This window comes from Corythoichthys intestinalis, chromosome 6 (assembly GCF_030265065.1).
Source record: "Corythoichthys intestinalis isolate RoL2023-P3 chromosome 6, ASM3026506v1, whole genome shotgun sequence".
Lineage (NCBI taxonomy): Eukaryota > Metazoa > Chordata > Actinopteri > Syngnathiformes > Syngnathidae > Corythoichthys > Corythoichthys intestinalis.
Window position 1 is genome coordinate 19045357 of NC_080400.1, and position 17644 is coordinate 19063000.

Sequence of the window (17644 nt, forward strand, 5' to 3'; positions counted from 1 at the left end):
CTAAATACTCATTTGCCCCACTGTACATCCCAAAATATGAACCCTAAATCTGAAACTTTAACAAACCCATCCTAGGTGTGAAGTGGTCAACATTCGTACAGCATGACAGATGATCACGTGATCATTTTGTGCGCAGCTGCAAGTTTTGTTCCAGACATTACATAATCTTCCCCTCACATCCCTCCCTCCCTCTGCATTAGTTTGTCACACCATCAAATATTTTCCCTCTCTCCCTCCCTTTGGCCCCCACCCACAATGGACAAGCCAAAACACCCAAACCAGCCCCTAATTGGATTTCATGACATTTCCTCTCAACTAGTGAACTTCAGCAGCTCGTCGACATCGGTAAGTTGGCTTTTGTTGAACTGATACATGAATGCACCAGAAGATGCTTTTATTTATGTTTAGAGGAAGTAGATTATTGTACACAACAGATAAGACTGCACGTGAACAAGAAAAAGAAGTCAGATGTGATTTACTAAAGTAATACAGATGTAGCACAAACAGCAGTCGTTAGGAGTCAAATTTCTGAATTTTGTTTAACAAAAAACATTTTAGAAATTGTCTTTTAGGATTCTTATCATTAGTAACCTGATTTTTCTTTTCTTTTTCATTGTCTTTTTCAGCCTTTTGTTACTTTACTTTTAATGACAGTCAGAGGTCAAGAAATAAAGTATTATGTATGTACTTTTACAATTCACAGGATGTAATATTGTGACTACACTAGGTATTTTTCTGGTCATGTTTTCAAACTTCACCTGCTGAGCTTTTGAAGCTTCATTGGGATGTATTGTTTTCCAAAAGAAGCACTTTGTGTTTTTTCCCCCTTCCCATTTAGAATAGTCAGTTGAATCCATTTTTACATTATTATCTATAAGACATTATAGATTGCTATACAGTGTGTGAGGTGGTCACACCTAATACCTTCAGTAGTTGAGTAAAGCGATATGTCTTCCCTAAAACAACTTTTTCTGGATGACATTAAAGGCTCGATTCCATTGAACTTGTTCAATGTTAATGAATAGAAAATCAGAGTGATGATGTTTGGTCAATGATTTGTAATTCAGAGTTCTGTTTGAGTCGAGGTTTCTTTTTCATTTGAGGCAGGGGAATTACAGTAAGTGGAGCCCCTTTTTTTTTCTTCACACAGCAGCACTTTGAAATGGTCACCCACACTTTTGTCACATTTCACCTTGATGAAAATGCTGCTGCTTGCTTCTTAACAGGAACACAAAAGAAGCACATACAGTAACTTTTAGGTTTTTTTTCTCTTTAAAATAATTTAAAAAATGCATATCAGTTTGTTTTGCTGGATTTGAACTTAGTGTTTGCACGTTTTTCAGTTGAGGGTCATAAAAATATGAATTGATTTTTTGATTTTAACATCACATCTTATTTAAACAATGTTCAAGAAATAATGTACTGGCTCATATCTATGAATACAAGAATAGATTCTGAGCAGTTTTGAGGTCGTTGTAATTTTGAGACACTTAGTCCGAGCATATCGTCAATGTTCCAACTTTTTTTTTTTTAACATTATTCTCAGGAATCTGCTAATATCGAGTGGAATTCGTTTAACCCTCATTTTTAACAAGATTCCCAGTACCAATTTCAAGGTAGCAAGTTTCATTACCATGAATAACATACTCTAAGGCAGGTCTTAATGCCTGAATCTGATATTTTTGTGTTTTTCCAACTCGTGTAAGGCAATAAGTTGACGGTCTGAACGGGACAAACCAAATAGAAGTGGACCACGTCAAATCCGATCACTTTCGTATGTGGTTTAAATACGAAATTTCCAGAATGTGGCTTCGGTTTGAATTGTCAAGTCTCCCAAATCGGAATTCATGCAGCAATTACGTCAGCAAAGAGCGAGAGCAGCAGGCAGGACGGCAGCGCTAGCTGTGTATTAGCTTTAGCGCCTAGCTTGAACTCGGCTTTTACTACGCAGGATGCGGGCTTGACCACAGAGATTAAAAAAAAAATACAATGAAGAAAAGCATAAGCCTGTTAATGCTCGGTTTCTTTCTGTGCGCCAAATGACAAATATTTCATTACTGCTTACATGGCCGAGTTGGGGCAAACTGACACACACACATAAGGCTTATGTGTGTGTGTATCATGCACAGTGTTGGGCACGTTACTTTAAAAAAAGTAATTAGTTATAGTTACTCACTTCTTCTTCCAAAAAGTAACTGAGTTAGAAACTGAATTACTCTATAGTAAAAGTAACTAGTTACCAGGGAAAGTAACTATTTCTGTTACTTTAAAAAGAAGTTGTTGTATGTCAAACAATTAGAAATTTTCTGAGCCGTATTCGAGTCGGTTGAATAGTGAAGAACAGACAGGTAGTTGTGTTATAGAACCTTGTAATATTTATTGCACCTCACCAGCAAAAGATTTATCCTACACTTGAAGTGCAACAAAAATAAACAAAATTCGAATTGCTTACCACCCACAGATGTCGACAAAAGCTTTGCCCCGGGACATAAATTACACTTTACATGCACGTTCTTTCCTTTAATTTCGACCAACTTGAAATAGTGTTTATGTCTCCACCTCATAAACGACAAATTTTCCTCTGAATGCTCTGCCGGCATATCCCTCTGCATCTGTTTTGCGTGTATGTGTTTGCTGCACATGCTGTTCCGGTTTGTGTGTGAAAACATTGGCTCTGAAGTACGTGCCCTATTATGCTCGATCGTTCACGTCACAGAATGGGGCATCAAGTGAGATTTGACAACAACGCAGCCATATTGGAAGCAGGTCTGGCTCGCGGGACATTAAACTTTAACTTGCCAGTCCGATAAAGAGACAAACTCGTTACTAAGACGAAGAACAGATATGTGATCAAACCTAAGGATGTGAACAATGTTGACCCTTACGAGCAAGCCGAAGACAAATGGAGTAAAGATGTCGACGGGCTTCCACAATTACACGAAATGGACATTCTGCTGTATTTATTGTTTGGTGGATGTTACTAAACTCAACAGCGATTCCGAAATTACAAATCGCTACAAAACTACGAACCGTTTTGCTGCGGATAGGTGAAGGACCTGCACATTATGACCGTATCAAACGGCAACTCCATCGTTCATGCAAAGGTAGGCTATGTGTGTTTACTATTATCATTGCCATGAACCTGAACGCACCCCAAGTTTTGGATGACAAATAAACAGAGCAGAGTAGACTCTCTACGGCTGGAAGTTTCTTCAATTTATTCAAAGTAAGTAACGCACCGCTTTTGACCGTCAGTAATGGTAACGGCGTTGTAACGGCGGGAAAAAATAATTAGTTAGATTACCCAGTTACTGAAAAATTAACGCCGTTATTCCCAACACTGATCATGCACGCACAGTGCGTAGTTATTTGTGTTGATGCTTTTGCGCATGCAGTTCAGTTTGCTCAGCGCGTGTCGGACTGCGAATTACAGTGCATGCGTAATACTTAAAAGGGCTTAACGGACAAAGGCAGTCTGAATGGGCATGCCAAAAAAACTGATATGACAAAAAAATCGGAATTGTGCATTAAGACCTGCAGTATGAACCTAGCCTAAGTAACTCAATCTTTGTTTCATTAAGTTCGGAGGTCTTGTTTTAAAATGAAACTGGCATATCCAAATGTTCATTAGCATACCTCAACGAAGTCCATTTGCGGCATGTGTACAGAAAAGGTTTCTTCTGCATCACTCTCTCATACAACTTCTCCATGTGGAATGTGCACGGAACTGTTGAACGATTCAGTGACATCATGTTCAGCAAGATAACGGTGCATGTCTTTAACTCATTTGCTCCCAAAAACGTATAAATACGTTCTATTATTAATTATTTCAGTGTCCCAAAGACGTATACGTCTTTTTAAGTTTTTTTTATTTTATTTTTATTATTATTATTTTTTTTAAAAGAGACATCTCTAGGTTCTGATTCAATTTAGCTCCAAAGCACAAGATGAAAATCCATTTTAAAGCAATAAAACTGGCCACTGGAGGGCAGTTGCGCATTTGGTAAGACCCGCAACCCGATTCAACGGCAACGAACGGCCAAGATTTCAAAAGAATGGAAAAGATATGAACTAACTTTTTTTCTGGTCAAAGAAGAGAGTCTAATCTTTCTTTTGGTGGGTTCCATGTTTATATAGCAATAGAACAGAATTTTTTTGTGGGCCTTGCAAAATCAGTTAAAATCCAGTTCTTTCTCAGTATCTTTCACCTTTGCATTTTTATTTTTCTTCTATTGTCTTTGTGATCTCCCATTAACTCACTATGTTCCTCACAGTGGAAACTGACAACTGAAATCTCTGCGATAGCACTTTTTTTAAATCCTTCCTTATGATGTGGAACACTCTTTTTTTTTTTTTTTTTTTTTTTTTTTTTTTTTTTTTTTTTAAAGATCATTTCAGAGCATGAAATCACCTACCTTAAATGCATTTTGATATGATTGCACGTATCTTTTGTTTGATGTTCAAGTTTTGATAAGCTCACATGCCAATTTTGGTTTCCAATAACCTATTTGCAGGTATTCAAATCAATAAAATGACAAAGGTAACCTAAAACAAGCTTCGACTGAAGAAAGGAGTTGTCAGCATTTTTCCGCTGTAAAGATTACAGCTCCTTTTCATGGTTAAGTCATAAAACACACCAATGCAGCTTGCTGTGCTTCTTCCTGCCCACCTCATCAGCTCGCCGCATGCTTCCCACATTGGTTGGTGTGTCTCATTAACTGGAGCTCAACAGTAGTCCTTCCCATAAACCCACAAGAGTGAACATAGAGATCAGCAAACTGATCCTAAAGTTGAATTTAAGAAAAACTTTTAACACTTGGATGTGACTTGTTTGAGTCAGCTGTCTGGTATTCAGCTTTCAGTACAAACATCTGCTAAGAAACGAGTGTTTTGGTTTCATGTTTTCAGTTTCGAGGCTTCAGAAATGTCAAGCAATTTCAAAGGCATGTGCTTGCTTCCGGTTGAACTCATTTGGGCAAAATCGCTTGTCAGTCCTGGTTTTTGCTTCGAACAAAAATGCAGGACTTCTATTATCAATTTCAAGCAATGGTTCTTGAGCCTTTTTTGTGCATCATGTTTTGACAGACACATAATTTGTGTCCATCACTGAAAAAGATTTGTAGAGTTCTGTTCAGGAATGGGAAAGTACTGCGGTGTTTCACCATGCAGTGGTGCCTCAAGATATGAAATTAATTCTCTCTGGAGTGGCTTTGTTATCATGAATTTTTCATATAATGAATCGACTTTTACATGTAAATTGCCTTTATTCCTTCCAAGCTATACTAAAACACCACATTAAATTTGCTGTCATGTCGTCTAATTGACTGTTTTTTTGGGTAAAGCTTTGTCACCCCCTAGTGGAGCTTAACGTGCCTGTGACACCACAAAAAAAATCTACAATAGCATTATTATGTGAATTAAAATAACATTTTGAGCCAATTAGACTATAAACAAAAATTTTGCAAAGCGCTGATGACCAGAAATTAGTCTATCAGTCTGCTGCTCAGCTACTCCTATCATTATAGGAGCCGCCATCTGGCTGATGACGTCGGCAGAGTAACAATTTCAGCTGATTTAGAATTCAGTCCTATGGAGGAGGAAGATTCAGAACGAGGAAAATGCGGCAGAGAGCGGAAAAATGTCATCATTGTTTGAAGTATTTTTCCCCTATTGCTAAATAAATTGTACGGTCATGACAAATAACAGTTCTGTGCTGATTGGAATATGAAATATTAAAAATGCATTTATTCAGTACGGCACGGCACATAATGGTCAAAACTGCCGACTTCTACCTCCCGAATGGTATTTTATACCACCGGAGTTAGTCCGGCTTTTGTCATTTCCCTGCCCGGCTTTGGAGATGGAGGAAAGAGCGTAAACAAAACAGGAGGCGTGAGAACTAGGTGACATGCTAACCCGAAATGAGGGGCTCTTCGAAGTCGCTTCTACGCCTTTCGAAAAAGAAAAATCACAAAACTACACCGATTCATGTCACACATGGCGGCGGGGGTGATCAGCCAGCCTTCGGCGGCGAGCAAGTTTCTGCTCGTCGTTCCCCTGCTGCGGCCCAGGCACGCAGGCAGTGCTCGTCGCCAGGGATGCAGAGGGGAACTAACGCCGAAAATGGCGCATTCTCTGTGGACAAACCAGCTGACGTCGGAGTGCGTGGCTTTCCGAGCCCAAGCCGAATATAGCGCTCTATAGGCGGGCACGCATTTATCAGCCAGCGACCATGCTACAAGCTGCTGGTCGTCGGCCGAGTGGCCTTCTCGGTGGACAGGGAGCATTGTCGCCCACAAAATGCAAGCCACCTCCTTATTAAAATGTTTGCCATGATCCCAGTATTTGACATAAAATAAAACACGTAGCTTACTCACTTCGTCATTCGTCCAGTGGTCTCTAGATCGTCGGACTTGTTTTGCCCATTCTTTGAGGTGAACAGGATCTTTTGGAAATCCAAAAAAGCCTCACACCACTCTCCCCGGTGTAGCAACAAAAGCCTGCAGCACATTGGGCTGTTGTGACGCAAAAAAATAAACAAATTAATCCAAAAAATCCGCTGAATCTGCAGTCCTTCTGCATACTATAGTAATGGCTGTATTGTTAAGATGATTAGTCCACTGACGTCACATTTGCCTTCTTCCTCAACCCAGACTCTGGCTGGAAGTCACTCATTTTCATGGCGCAGGATTAAAAAAATTGAATAAATATATCGGTCGTTTCCACACACATCCAAGCGGTCCATTTCATTCAGGAGCATAAAATACCGCCTGTAATATGACACAAACATGCTTTTATGTGTTGCAGGCACTTTATGTGTAACTAGTTTGTTAAACTCATTCTACAGACATTATCACATGACTACTCAAGCTCATAGAAAACACAGAGTGCGAAAAGACAAATTTGGTAGCCATCGCTTGCTATTTCATCTTTCGAGCCCTGCAGTAATATTCATTTGTTTCATTTACAAGGGCATTGTGTCGCACATTGCGGTGTATATATTTTGTTTGTTTGCATTTATAGTAAAACTGACATTTTTGCATTGAATTATCTATTACAGCAGGGGTCATGAATTAAAAATCCTCTGGGTCCGAAATTAAAAAATTACAACAATCTCGGGTCCGGAAATATTTTTAATGCTTCTTTTTTTCCAAAAAATACAAACGTATTTTTACGTGGTCATGCTGATAATTACAACATTCAAAAATGTAAATAAAATATAAAAGGTGCATAAAACTAAAAAAGTGCTTTAACTGAATCATTAAATAGCAACATAAGAGCATGTTCAAGACTTTTTTTTTTTTTTTAAATTGTGGATGCTGACAGGGGGATTTGCTTTATTTTTTTGACAGACCTCTTCTTTTTGCTTTCCATCATCAAAGTTTCAGCAACTACACTCATACAATCTTTGACAATTGGTGCATCACTGAAAGACTTTTTGTTTTGACCCAATATCCACGCTATTCTGAGGGAGAATTCATTTGCGCGTTACTGTGCAGTGAATAAATGGACCATGAGCCTTGAGGTGCGATCATATTGAGCCCTTAATTCTGCTATTTTTTGAGAACGGATGGCAGAGTTCATAGGGAAACTGCAAAAAAGCTGCGTGCTTCGTCTCATAGTGCCTTTTCAAATTGCTGCTTTTTACAAGCGCTACCGTCTCTGAATGAGTCTCAGATGAGGCATAGCGGTGTTGTGCTGCCGCCAGGTAAAATGAACAAAAATGTGTTGGTCCACTCCTCCTTAAACACTCGGTTTTCTGCATCAATCTTTCGTAGTTTTGAGCACGTCATTTGCCGTACCTTTTCGCCTCTTCCTCCAACTTCATCCGGCTCAGTTTTTGGCTGTCACTCCGCGGAGTCTGGAAAGCGAGTGTGAGACATGCTGTTCTAAAAATAACTTTCAAATGCTTCACTCCCATTGGCTGGCTCAAGCGCGTCACCGCTAAGGTTTTTGTTTGTTGCCCGCCTTCACTCTGCAAACCCGCAGAAAAAACATGATTTTTGTTGTTGCAACGTGTATTAGTCCGGACAGCTTGAGATCCGGTCCAGATGGCTTGGGGGTCCGGAACGGGACCGAGGTCCGTGGTTCCGTGACCTCTGTATTAGAGTATGTATTATCTTTCGTATGTTGAATAATTCTTTAAGTATGAAGCGAAAGGTTTCAAAAACTTTTATGTATACCAAAGCTTTTGTATCTCGAGTTAACAAGTTAATTTAATTCCGTTACCATACTCATAATTGAAAAATTGCTTCTTGAATCATTTCTCCCTATTGAAATGCATACAAATTCTGTTAATTTGTTCCTGCTTTCCCACAAAACCCAACCCATTTTCAGTCCAAATTCCGGTGTCTGCATTCTCCCTTTGTTCCCAGTAACTCTGCAATGACAACGCTCAAGCTGCTGTCTTTCCTTCTCGTCCTGCTCGTCCTCCAAGTGCGTCTTTCCGCTCCAATAGAGGACAACAAGATCCCTCCCAGCCTGTGCACGGGCCACCCTGGCATCCCGGGTTCACCCGGAGTTCACGGCAGCCCCGGTCAGCCCGGGAGAGACGGACGAGACGGAAGGGATTCAGCACCTGGGGAGAAAGGAGAAAAGGGGGATATGGGAACGCCAGGTACCACATTGGATTGTATGTTTGTGCATTGGAAAACTTACATTTGTGCACCCTACAGGTGAGATGGGTGAGCAAGGCCTTACCGGAGACAGAGGCGACCGCGGAGAAAGGGGGCAGAAGGGTGAGGCGGGACAGTGCGCCGTGGCCCCCAAATCCGCCTTCAGCGCCAAAGTGTCCGAAGGCCGGGACTTGCCTCTCCCGGCGGGCGACGCGGTGCTCTTTGACAAGATCCTGCTTAACGAGCAGGGCGACTACAACACGGAGACGGGTCGCTTCACGTGCAAAGTCCCAGGCGTGTACTACTTTGCCGTCCACGCCACCGTGTACCGAGCTAGCCTGCAGTTTGACCTCATGAAAAACGGTCACACAGTGGCTTCTTACTTTCAGTTTTTCGGCAACTGGCCCAAACCGGCATCGCTGTCGGGCGGGTCGCTGCTCCATTTGATCCCTGGGGACCAGGTATGGATTCAGATGGCTCTAGGGGAATACAATGGATTCTACTCTAGCACTAAGACAGACAGCACCTTCAGCGGCTTTCTGGTGTACTCGGACTGGAAAAACTCTGCGGTGTTTGCGTGAGCGCTCATACTGGGATAAGGAAAGCACACCATGGCCTATTTAAGCTTTTCCTAATAAGACATTTTTGGAGGGAGATGAGTAGTGCATACAATGAGGAAGAAATAATTCCCAACTGGCACATACTAAACTTATGTTTTTTCCAATGTTGACTTTTGTTTGAACAGTTGAACGCAACCGGACACAGAATGCCTGTTTTTGACCGGGACGGAATAGTGGGTGTTTTTGCATCAAATAGTGTTCTAAAATACAAAACTTTGCTTAAGAACTCAAAAAAGACTCATTACAGTATCATCTTGCCATATTTTAACAACAGTCTTTTTCACTTAATTGAACTGTGCAGTCATTTTGATGTTTTGTTTCTAAATACAGTGGCACCTCAAGATATGAAATTAATTCCTTCCGGAGAGGCTTCCGTATCATGATTTTTTTCGTATAATAAATAGCGTTTTATATGTAAATGGTCTAATTCGTTTCTAGCTCTAGTAAAACACCTTATAAATTTTGTAATATAGTTAAAACCAGAATGAAAGAATAATCAAATGCATTTGAATCATTCAATATTCAGTGGGGCAAATAAGTATTTAGTCAACCACTAATTGTGCAAGTTCTCCCACTTGAAAATATTAGAGAGGCCTGTATTTGTCAACCTGGGTAAACCTCAACCATGAGAGACAGAATGTGGAACCCCCCCCCCAGAAAATCACATTGTTTGATTTTTAAAGAATTTATTTGCAAATCATGGTGGAAAATAAGTATTTGGTCAATACCAAAAGTTCATCTCAATACTTCGTTATGTACCCTTTGTTGGCAATAATGGAGGCCAAACGTTTTCTGTAACTCTTCACAAGCTTTTCACACACCGTTGCTGGTATTTTGGCCCATTCCTCCATGCAGATCTCCTCTAGAGGAGTGATGTTTTGGGGCTGTCGTTGGGCAACACGGACTTTCAACTCCCTCCTCACCCCGTGGCGTCAAAATGATAACAAGAACGGTGAGCAAAAATCCCAGAACGACACAGGGGGACCTAGTGAATGACCTACAGAGAGCTGGGACCACAGTAAAAAAAAAAGGCTACTATCAGTAACACAATGCGCCGCCAGGGACTTTAATCCTGCACTGCCAGATGTGTCCCCCTGCTGAAGAAAGTACACGTCCAGGCCCATCTGCGGTTCGCTAGAGAGCATTTGGATAATCCAGAAGAGGACTGGGAGAATGTGTTATGGTCAGATGAAACCAAAATAGAACTTTTTGGTAGAAAGACAGGTTCTCGTGTTTGGAGGAGAAAGAATACTAAATTGCATCCGAAGAACACCATACCCACTGTGAAGCATGGGGGTGGAAACATCATGCTTTGGGGCTGTTTTTCTGCAAAGGGTCCAGGACGACTGATCTGTGTAAAGGAAAGAATGAATGGGACCATGTATAGAGATATTTTGAGTGAAAATCTCCTTCCATCAGCAAGGGCATTGAAGATAAGACGTGGCTGGGTCCTTCAGCATGACAATGATCCCAAATACACAGCCAGGCCAACAAAGGAGTGGCTTCGTAAGAAGCATTTTAAGGTCCTGGAGTAGCCTGGCCAGTCTCCAGATCTCAACCCCATAGAAAATCTGTGGAGGGATTGAAAGCCCGTGTTGCCCAACGATAGCCCCAAAACATCACTGCTCTAGAAGAGCAGTGATGTTTTGGGGTGCATAACAGAGTATTGAGATGAACTTTTGGTATTGACCAAATACTTATTTTTCACCATGATTTGCAAATAAATTCTTTAAAAATCAAACAATGTTATTTTCTGTTTTTTTCCCCCCACATTCTGTCACTCATGGTTGAGGTTTACCCATGTTGACAATTACAGGCCTCTCTAATATTTTCAAGTGGGAGACCTTGCACAATTAGTGGTTGATTAAATACTTATTTGCCCCACTGTACCTAACCTAACCTAACCTAACCTAACCTAACCTAACCTAACCTAACCTAACCTAACCTAACCTAACCTAACCTAACCTAACTCAACTGTTAATACATGTAACAAAGTAGATAAGAGAACATAATGTAAATAAACATGATAAAATAATAATATGTAAAATAATAATAATGTTTTATAATAATAATGATGATGTAAAAATAATATGAAAAAAAATTAGTGCTGTCAAATTTATCGCGTTAATGGGCGGTAATTAATTTTTTAAATTAATCACGTTAAAATATTTGACGCATTTAACGCATGTTGCGGAATGACCCGCTCATGCATTGGCTCAAACAGATTACAATGGCGCAGTTTTTTGCATACTGAGAGCTAAGAGGCAGAGAAAGGCGAGTGACACAGGAGTTGATTGGACCGCACCTAAGTAAAACTCACCATTGACACCTTGTGGTGTATTTCAATCACTACCTTACGTAGTTAAAGACACTGTGGAAGAACGGCAGGGAGCCCAATGTGACGTCACTGCTTGGCGACGTCAACAATAACGAGCTATGAGTTTCTTTTTTGATTGAAAATTTGACAAATTTTATTAAAACGAAAACATTAAGAGCGGTTTTAATATAAAATTACTATAACTTGTACTAACATTTATCTTTTAAGAACTACACGTCTTTCTATCCATGGATCCCTTTAACAGAAAGAATGTTAATAATGTTAATGCCATCTTGTGGATTACAATTCAATTCAATTTTATTTCTATAGCCCTATATCACAACAACGTTGTCTCAGACGGCTATGCAGAGTCAATATGATACACAGTCAGAAACAGTAGGTGAATTACATGATGTTCATGTCCTGAAGTTCATGTAATGGACATCCCCCATCCTTAGACCCTCCATGTCGGCAAGGAAAAACTCCAAAAAACCCCAAAAACCTTTTGGAAAATATGAGAAACCTTGGGGAGAACCACAGTCAGGAGAGATCCACTACCACGACGGACAGGCTAAAGATGCACCAGGACTGATGGTAGGTATTAGCAGCAGGAGGTCTAGTTTGTAGAGATGCAATGGCGTGGATTTATTGTTGTAATAAACAAATACAGTACTTATGTACAGTATGTTGAATGTATATATCCGTTTTGTGTCTTATCTTTCCATACCAACAATAAGTTACAGAAAAATATGGCATACTGTATTTTAGAGATGGTTTGAATTGCAATTAATTACGATTAATTAATTTTTAAGCTGTGATTCACTCGATTAAAATTTTTGATCGTTTGACAGCCCTAAAAAAATACAAGATGTGGAACCTTCGCTTTCAAGTGAGTAGAACAATACAAAACCTTTTGGCCCACAGGGCAGCAGGATCTTATTGCGCGAGCCATGCAACTTAAAATTTGCAGGTTTACAAGCTAGGTTGACAAAGAGCACCAACAAGCAGCCATTTTGAACGGGGCAGCACAATAATAAATATTGTATGTATAATGAATAATTTTTTCATAATATGAAGCGAACAAAAAAAAAAAATCATGTACTGAAGCTTTCGTATCTCGAGGTACCACTGTACATGGTTCAAAATTTTCAAAAGTGTGCAATAAGTCTGAAAATGAGAGCTGAAAATATGTGCACAGGCAAGTGTTAGCAAACACTTCAAAGTGAATTTCTGAGTCAAAGCAATATACAGTATTGGCCCGAATATAAGACAGCCCTGATTATAAGACGACCCCCTCTTTTTCAAGACTCAAGTTTGAGTAAAGACTTTTTGAACGCCAAATTAATTTTTATACAAAAAATAATTACAGTACATTCGAAACAAATGATTCTAACAATATATTTGAGAGAAAAAGCATGTTATTTTGCCTCATTCAAATCTTAATATCTAAACATTTAAATATGTAAACTAAAGTGCAATCACATTCGTAAACGAATGGCCTCTGGTTTTTGAAATGTAAATAAACCAATCTATTGTGATAAAACAACAATATTGCAATAACTGCATTAACCATCAAAGTGAAGTATAACTGTAACTGCAGTCTTGAAACAAATCTGAATAAGGAAAAACACTGCAATAAAATAATGCAAACTGGTTAAACTTAGAGTAGCTGAGATCTGTCATGACAGAACATCGCTTCAATAATATCTGGCGCCATTTAGCGTCGTGAATGGGTATAATGTCTGGACCGCGAATATAAGACGACACCCTCTTTTTCAGTCTTATTTCAATGCAAAAAAACACCGTCTTATACTCGGGCCAATACGGTACTCTTTTTCGTTTCCTCCTGCTAGGATTTTTTGGGCCCGGCCAAAAAGGGGCAAAATATCTACAAAACTGTTGCAGGACAAACAAAAAATTTAACAGCACAAATGATTGACACAATTTTTTAGCAATTTTCAATCAAAATGGGATCGCTGACCTCAGATTGACCCATAAAATAATTGTAAAGATCTCAAAAATGAAACACTTTTTACAGCACAAACAAGCAAACGGAGCACAAACAATTGACATCATTGATAGATAAATTCGCATCTGATGGAGGGCCAACCTCACGGAAGTCAAACACCAGGTAAAGGACAAATAAGAATATGAAAAACAAGTCTGGTTACCTCTGAATTACAACGACAATGCTGTAAAGGTAAGCGAACAAGACTGTTCTGTGATAATATACAGTAAGAAGTTCCAAAAAGAATTCAAACAGGACAATTCAAGTGATGCTTTTTTTTCTTTTTATAAATACTTTCACGTTTCTTTTTGCCTTTTGTGGAATTGGTGTGTAGTACTAACGTGCAAGCTTTAACAAAATTTGCTATGCTATGCTTAGACTAGTAGGGGGAATTTACAATATGATACTGGGCTTAGGTGTTTACTTCTCCTTTATAAGGACAATGTCTTCCCTTAGCTTTGTTTACTGAATTTCTTTGCTTTAGGCTTTTAATATCTTCTACGCTTGACATAAAATAAGCAAGAAGTACTCGTAATCTGTGATGTAAATCGAAAGTAATCTTGCCAGGAGACCAAAAAGCAGAACACAGCCTATTTTATGAGGTATCAGGGAGCCTAAAGAAATTGTACAGTTCCTATTATGAGTCCAGAAAAAATACATTTGTGTTTTAAAGTTCAAGTGATACAACAGCCTGATATCAAACTCCTTTTTTCATTTTTCTTACTTAGATTATGATCCTTGGCTTCTCACCAGGGGCGAAATTTAGTGGGGTCCAGGGGTGCGATTTGTAATTCATTATTCTTTATTTGTAAATAGTCAGCCTATTACAGCATATTTAGTTAAATGGGTCACTCAATTTTGGCCCTGAAATGAAAATATTGTAATACGAATTTGGTTCAGTATTTCATGTTTTCTAAAATAATAATAAGAATAATAAAAAAGCAAGGGATGCTGAGGATCCTTTTTAGTGTTTCCCGTCCAAAAACAAATTTGTTATGCTCGTATGTTTTCTCCATACAAGGCACAATGGCAGTACACACGCATGCTGGATAGTTTACGTACTACTACTACTACTAGGCTACTACAAAGACAGCGTTCTATTTCATCTACAGTGTGTGTTGGAGTTTTTGTATTGGACAAAGTGCCCGTGTATGCTGGATAGTTTACGTACTACTACTAGACTACTACAAAGACAGCTTTCTATTTCATCTACAGTGTGTTGGAGTTTTTGTATTGGAAATAAAAGCGCCTGTGAATTATAATGTAAATCAGTGCAGCTAGATGGCGCAATGACACACAAACACATTAGAAAACTAAATGGTCCAATAAAAAAAATTTGACAACACTAAAATAAATTGCACACGAATATCCAACAGTGCTTCTCATGGCGGCAGCTCAACAGCAACAATAGTAATATGGCTTCAATGCAAGCATGTCTTACTTATTGGAAGACACCAAAGGTAGATAGAACTATCATTATAATCCTCTTCATTTTCGACCTCAAATATAATTTTTGAAAATTTGGCTGTTTTTGTAAAGGAAAAAAAAAAAGCGCTAATTCGTTTTTACGCCATGTCAACGCCTCCTCTGTCAACAGTTATTTTTTCCGATATCGCCTTATTAAACGTGAACCGGTAGCAAGCAAGGTGTGAGGTGGTGACTATGTTACTAAAAAAAAAAAAAAAAAAAAACTTTGTCAAAATATATTTTTATTCCATGAAGTTAAATACTTTTTTCCCCCAATGTTTTATTTATTTATTTTTTAACAATGACCAAAAAAAAAAACAAAAAAACACCAAAACACTTTTTGTTTCTTCCCTCAACACCAAGGGGTGCTGCAGCACTCTCAGCACCCCACTTCCTCCGCCACTGTAGGCGTTTATTTTCAGAGGATGATGAAATAGCACATTAAAATCAGCTTTCTTGTGTGCATTAAACTTCAGAGGAAATACTGTATGCATTAAGAGCCGCTGCAGTTTTACAAACTGTATTCGGTTGAAGTTGGGAAATTGTGTAAAATGTAAATAAAAACAAAATACAACGATTTGAAAATCCTTCTCAACCCATATTCAATTGAATACACTACAAAGACAACATATTTAATGTTCAAACTGATAAACTTAATTGTTTTTTGCCAAATAATAATTAACCTCGAATTTCATGGTTGCAAGACGTCCAGTAGAAGTTGGGAAAGGTGGCAAAAAATACTGAGAAAGCTGAGAAAAGCTCATCAAACGCCTATTTGGAACATCCCACATGTGATCAGGCTAATTGGGAACAGGTGGGTACCATAAAAGGAGCCTCCCCAAACATGCTCAGTCATTCACAAGGAAGGATGGGGCGAGGTTCACCACTTTGTCCACAACTGCGTGAGAAAATAGTGGAACACTTTAAGAACAACATTTCTCAAAGCAAAATTGCGCGGAATTTAGGGATTTCAACATCTACGGTCCATAACATCATCAAAATGTTCAGAGAATCTGATGAAATCAATGCACGTAAGCGCCACAGCTGGAAACCAAGACTGAATAACCGTGACCTTCGATCCCTCAGACAGCACTGCCTTAAAAACCGACATGAGTGTGTAAAGGATATCACCAAATCCTTTAGTCACACAGTACTTCAGCAGTACCTCGACTCGGGGTACTGCTGAAGTACGGGACGTCGTGAGTCGGTGGGGAGAATACTTCGAAGCCCTCCTCAATTCCACCGACACGCCTTCCTTTGAGGAAGCAGAGTCTGGGGACTCCGAGGTGGGCTCTTCAATCTCTAGGGTTGAAGTCACTGAGGTGGTTGGAAAGCTCCTCGGTGGCAAGGCCCAGGGGGTAGATGAGATCCGCCCGGAGTTCCTAAAGGCTCTGGATGTTGTGGGGCTGTCGTGGCTGACACGCCTCTACAACATCGCGTGGACATCGGGGACAGTGCCTCTGGATTGGCAGACCGGGGTGGTGGTCCCCCTTTTCAAAAAGGGGGACCGGAGGGTGTGTTCCAATTATAGAGGGGTCACACTCCTCAGCATCCCCGGTAAAGTCTATTCAGGGGTGCTGGAGAGGAGGGTCCGTCGGGAAGTCGGATCTCGGATTCAGGAGGAGCAGTGTGGTTTTCGTCCCGGCCGTGGAACAGTGGACCAGCTATACACCGGCAGGGTCCTCGAGGGTGCATGGGAGTTCGCCCAACCAGTCTACATGTGCTTTGTGGATTTGGAGAAGGCGTTCGATCATGTGCCTCGGAGAGTCCTGTGGGGGGTGCTCCGTAGTACGGGGTGCCGAGCCCCTTGGTAAGGGCTGTTCGGTCCCTGTACGACCAGTGTCAGAGTTTGGTCCGCATTGCAGGCAGTAAGTCGAATTCATTTCCAGTGAGGGTTGGACTCCACCAAAGCTGCCCTTTATCACCGATTCTGTTCATAATTTTTATGGACAGAATCTCTAGGTGCAGCCAAAGCATTGAGGGAGTCCGGTTTGGTGACCTCAGTATTGAATCTCTTCTTTTTGCAGATGATGTAGTGCTGTTGGCTTCATCAAGCCATGACCATCAGCACCTCCAAATCTGAGAACATGGTCCTCAGTCGGAAAAGGGTGGCGTGCACTCTCCGGGTTGGGGATGAGGTCCTGCTCCAAGTGGAGGAGTTCAAGTATCTTGGGGTCTTGTTCATGAGTGACGGTAGGAGGGAGCGGGAGATCAACAGGCGGATCGGTGCAGCGTTTGCAGTAATGCGGACTCTGCACCGGTCCGTAGTGGTGAAGAAGGAGCTGAGCCGAAAGGCAAAGCTCTCGATTTACCAGTCGATCTACGTTCCTACCCTCACCTATGGTCAGGAGCTGTGGGTCGTGACCAAAAGAACAAGATCCCGGATACAAGCGGCCGAAATGAGTTTCCTCCGCAGGGTTTCCAGGCTCTCCCTAAGAGATAGGGTGAGAAGCTCGGTCATCCGGGAGGGACTCGGCGTCGAGCCGCTACTCCTCCGCATAGAGAGGAGCCAGCCGAGGTGGCTCGGGGATCTGGTTCGGATGCCTCCTGGATGCCTCCCTGGAGAGGTGTTCCGGGCATGTCCCACCAGCAGGAGGCCCCGGGGACAACCCAGGAC

The 17644-nt window shown here is 40.6% G+C and overlaps 1 protein-coding gene across 2 annotated transcripts; it reads left to right on the plus strand.

The window, feature by feature from the left end:
- Window positions 1–300: 300 nt before the first annotated feature.
- Window positions 301–9759, plus strand: c1qtnf5 (C1q and TNF related 5). 2 transcript variants are annotated; one of them, XM_057839105.1, is made up of 3 exons: window positions 301–345; window positions 8376–8617; window positions 8676–9759. In XM_057839105.1, the coding sequence occupies exons 2-3, from the start codon at window positions 8386–8388 to the stop codon at window positions 9194–9196; spliced, it is 753 nt and encodes a 250-aa protein (XP_057695088.1). In that variant the 5' UTR covers window positions 301–345; window positions 8376–8385; the 3' UTR covers window positions 9197–9759. The 2 variants fall into 2 exon arrangements, with proteins under 2 accessions (XP_057695088.1, XP_057695087.1); XM_057839104.1 differs by lacking the exon at window positions 301–345 and having other exon boundaries at window positions 8185–8617.
- Window positions 9760–17644: the final 7885 nt, after the last annotated feature.

Coding starts and splice junctions, on each gene's coding strand:
- c1qtnf5 (XM_057839105.1), top strand. CDS start 8,386: ATGACAACGCTCAAGCTGCTGTCTTTCCTTCTCGTCCTGCTCGTCCTC. Junction 8,618..8,675: donor GGGGGATATGGGAACGCCAG/GTACCACATTGG, acceptor TGCACCCTACAG/GTGAGATGGGTGAGCAAGGC.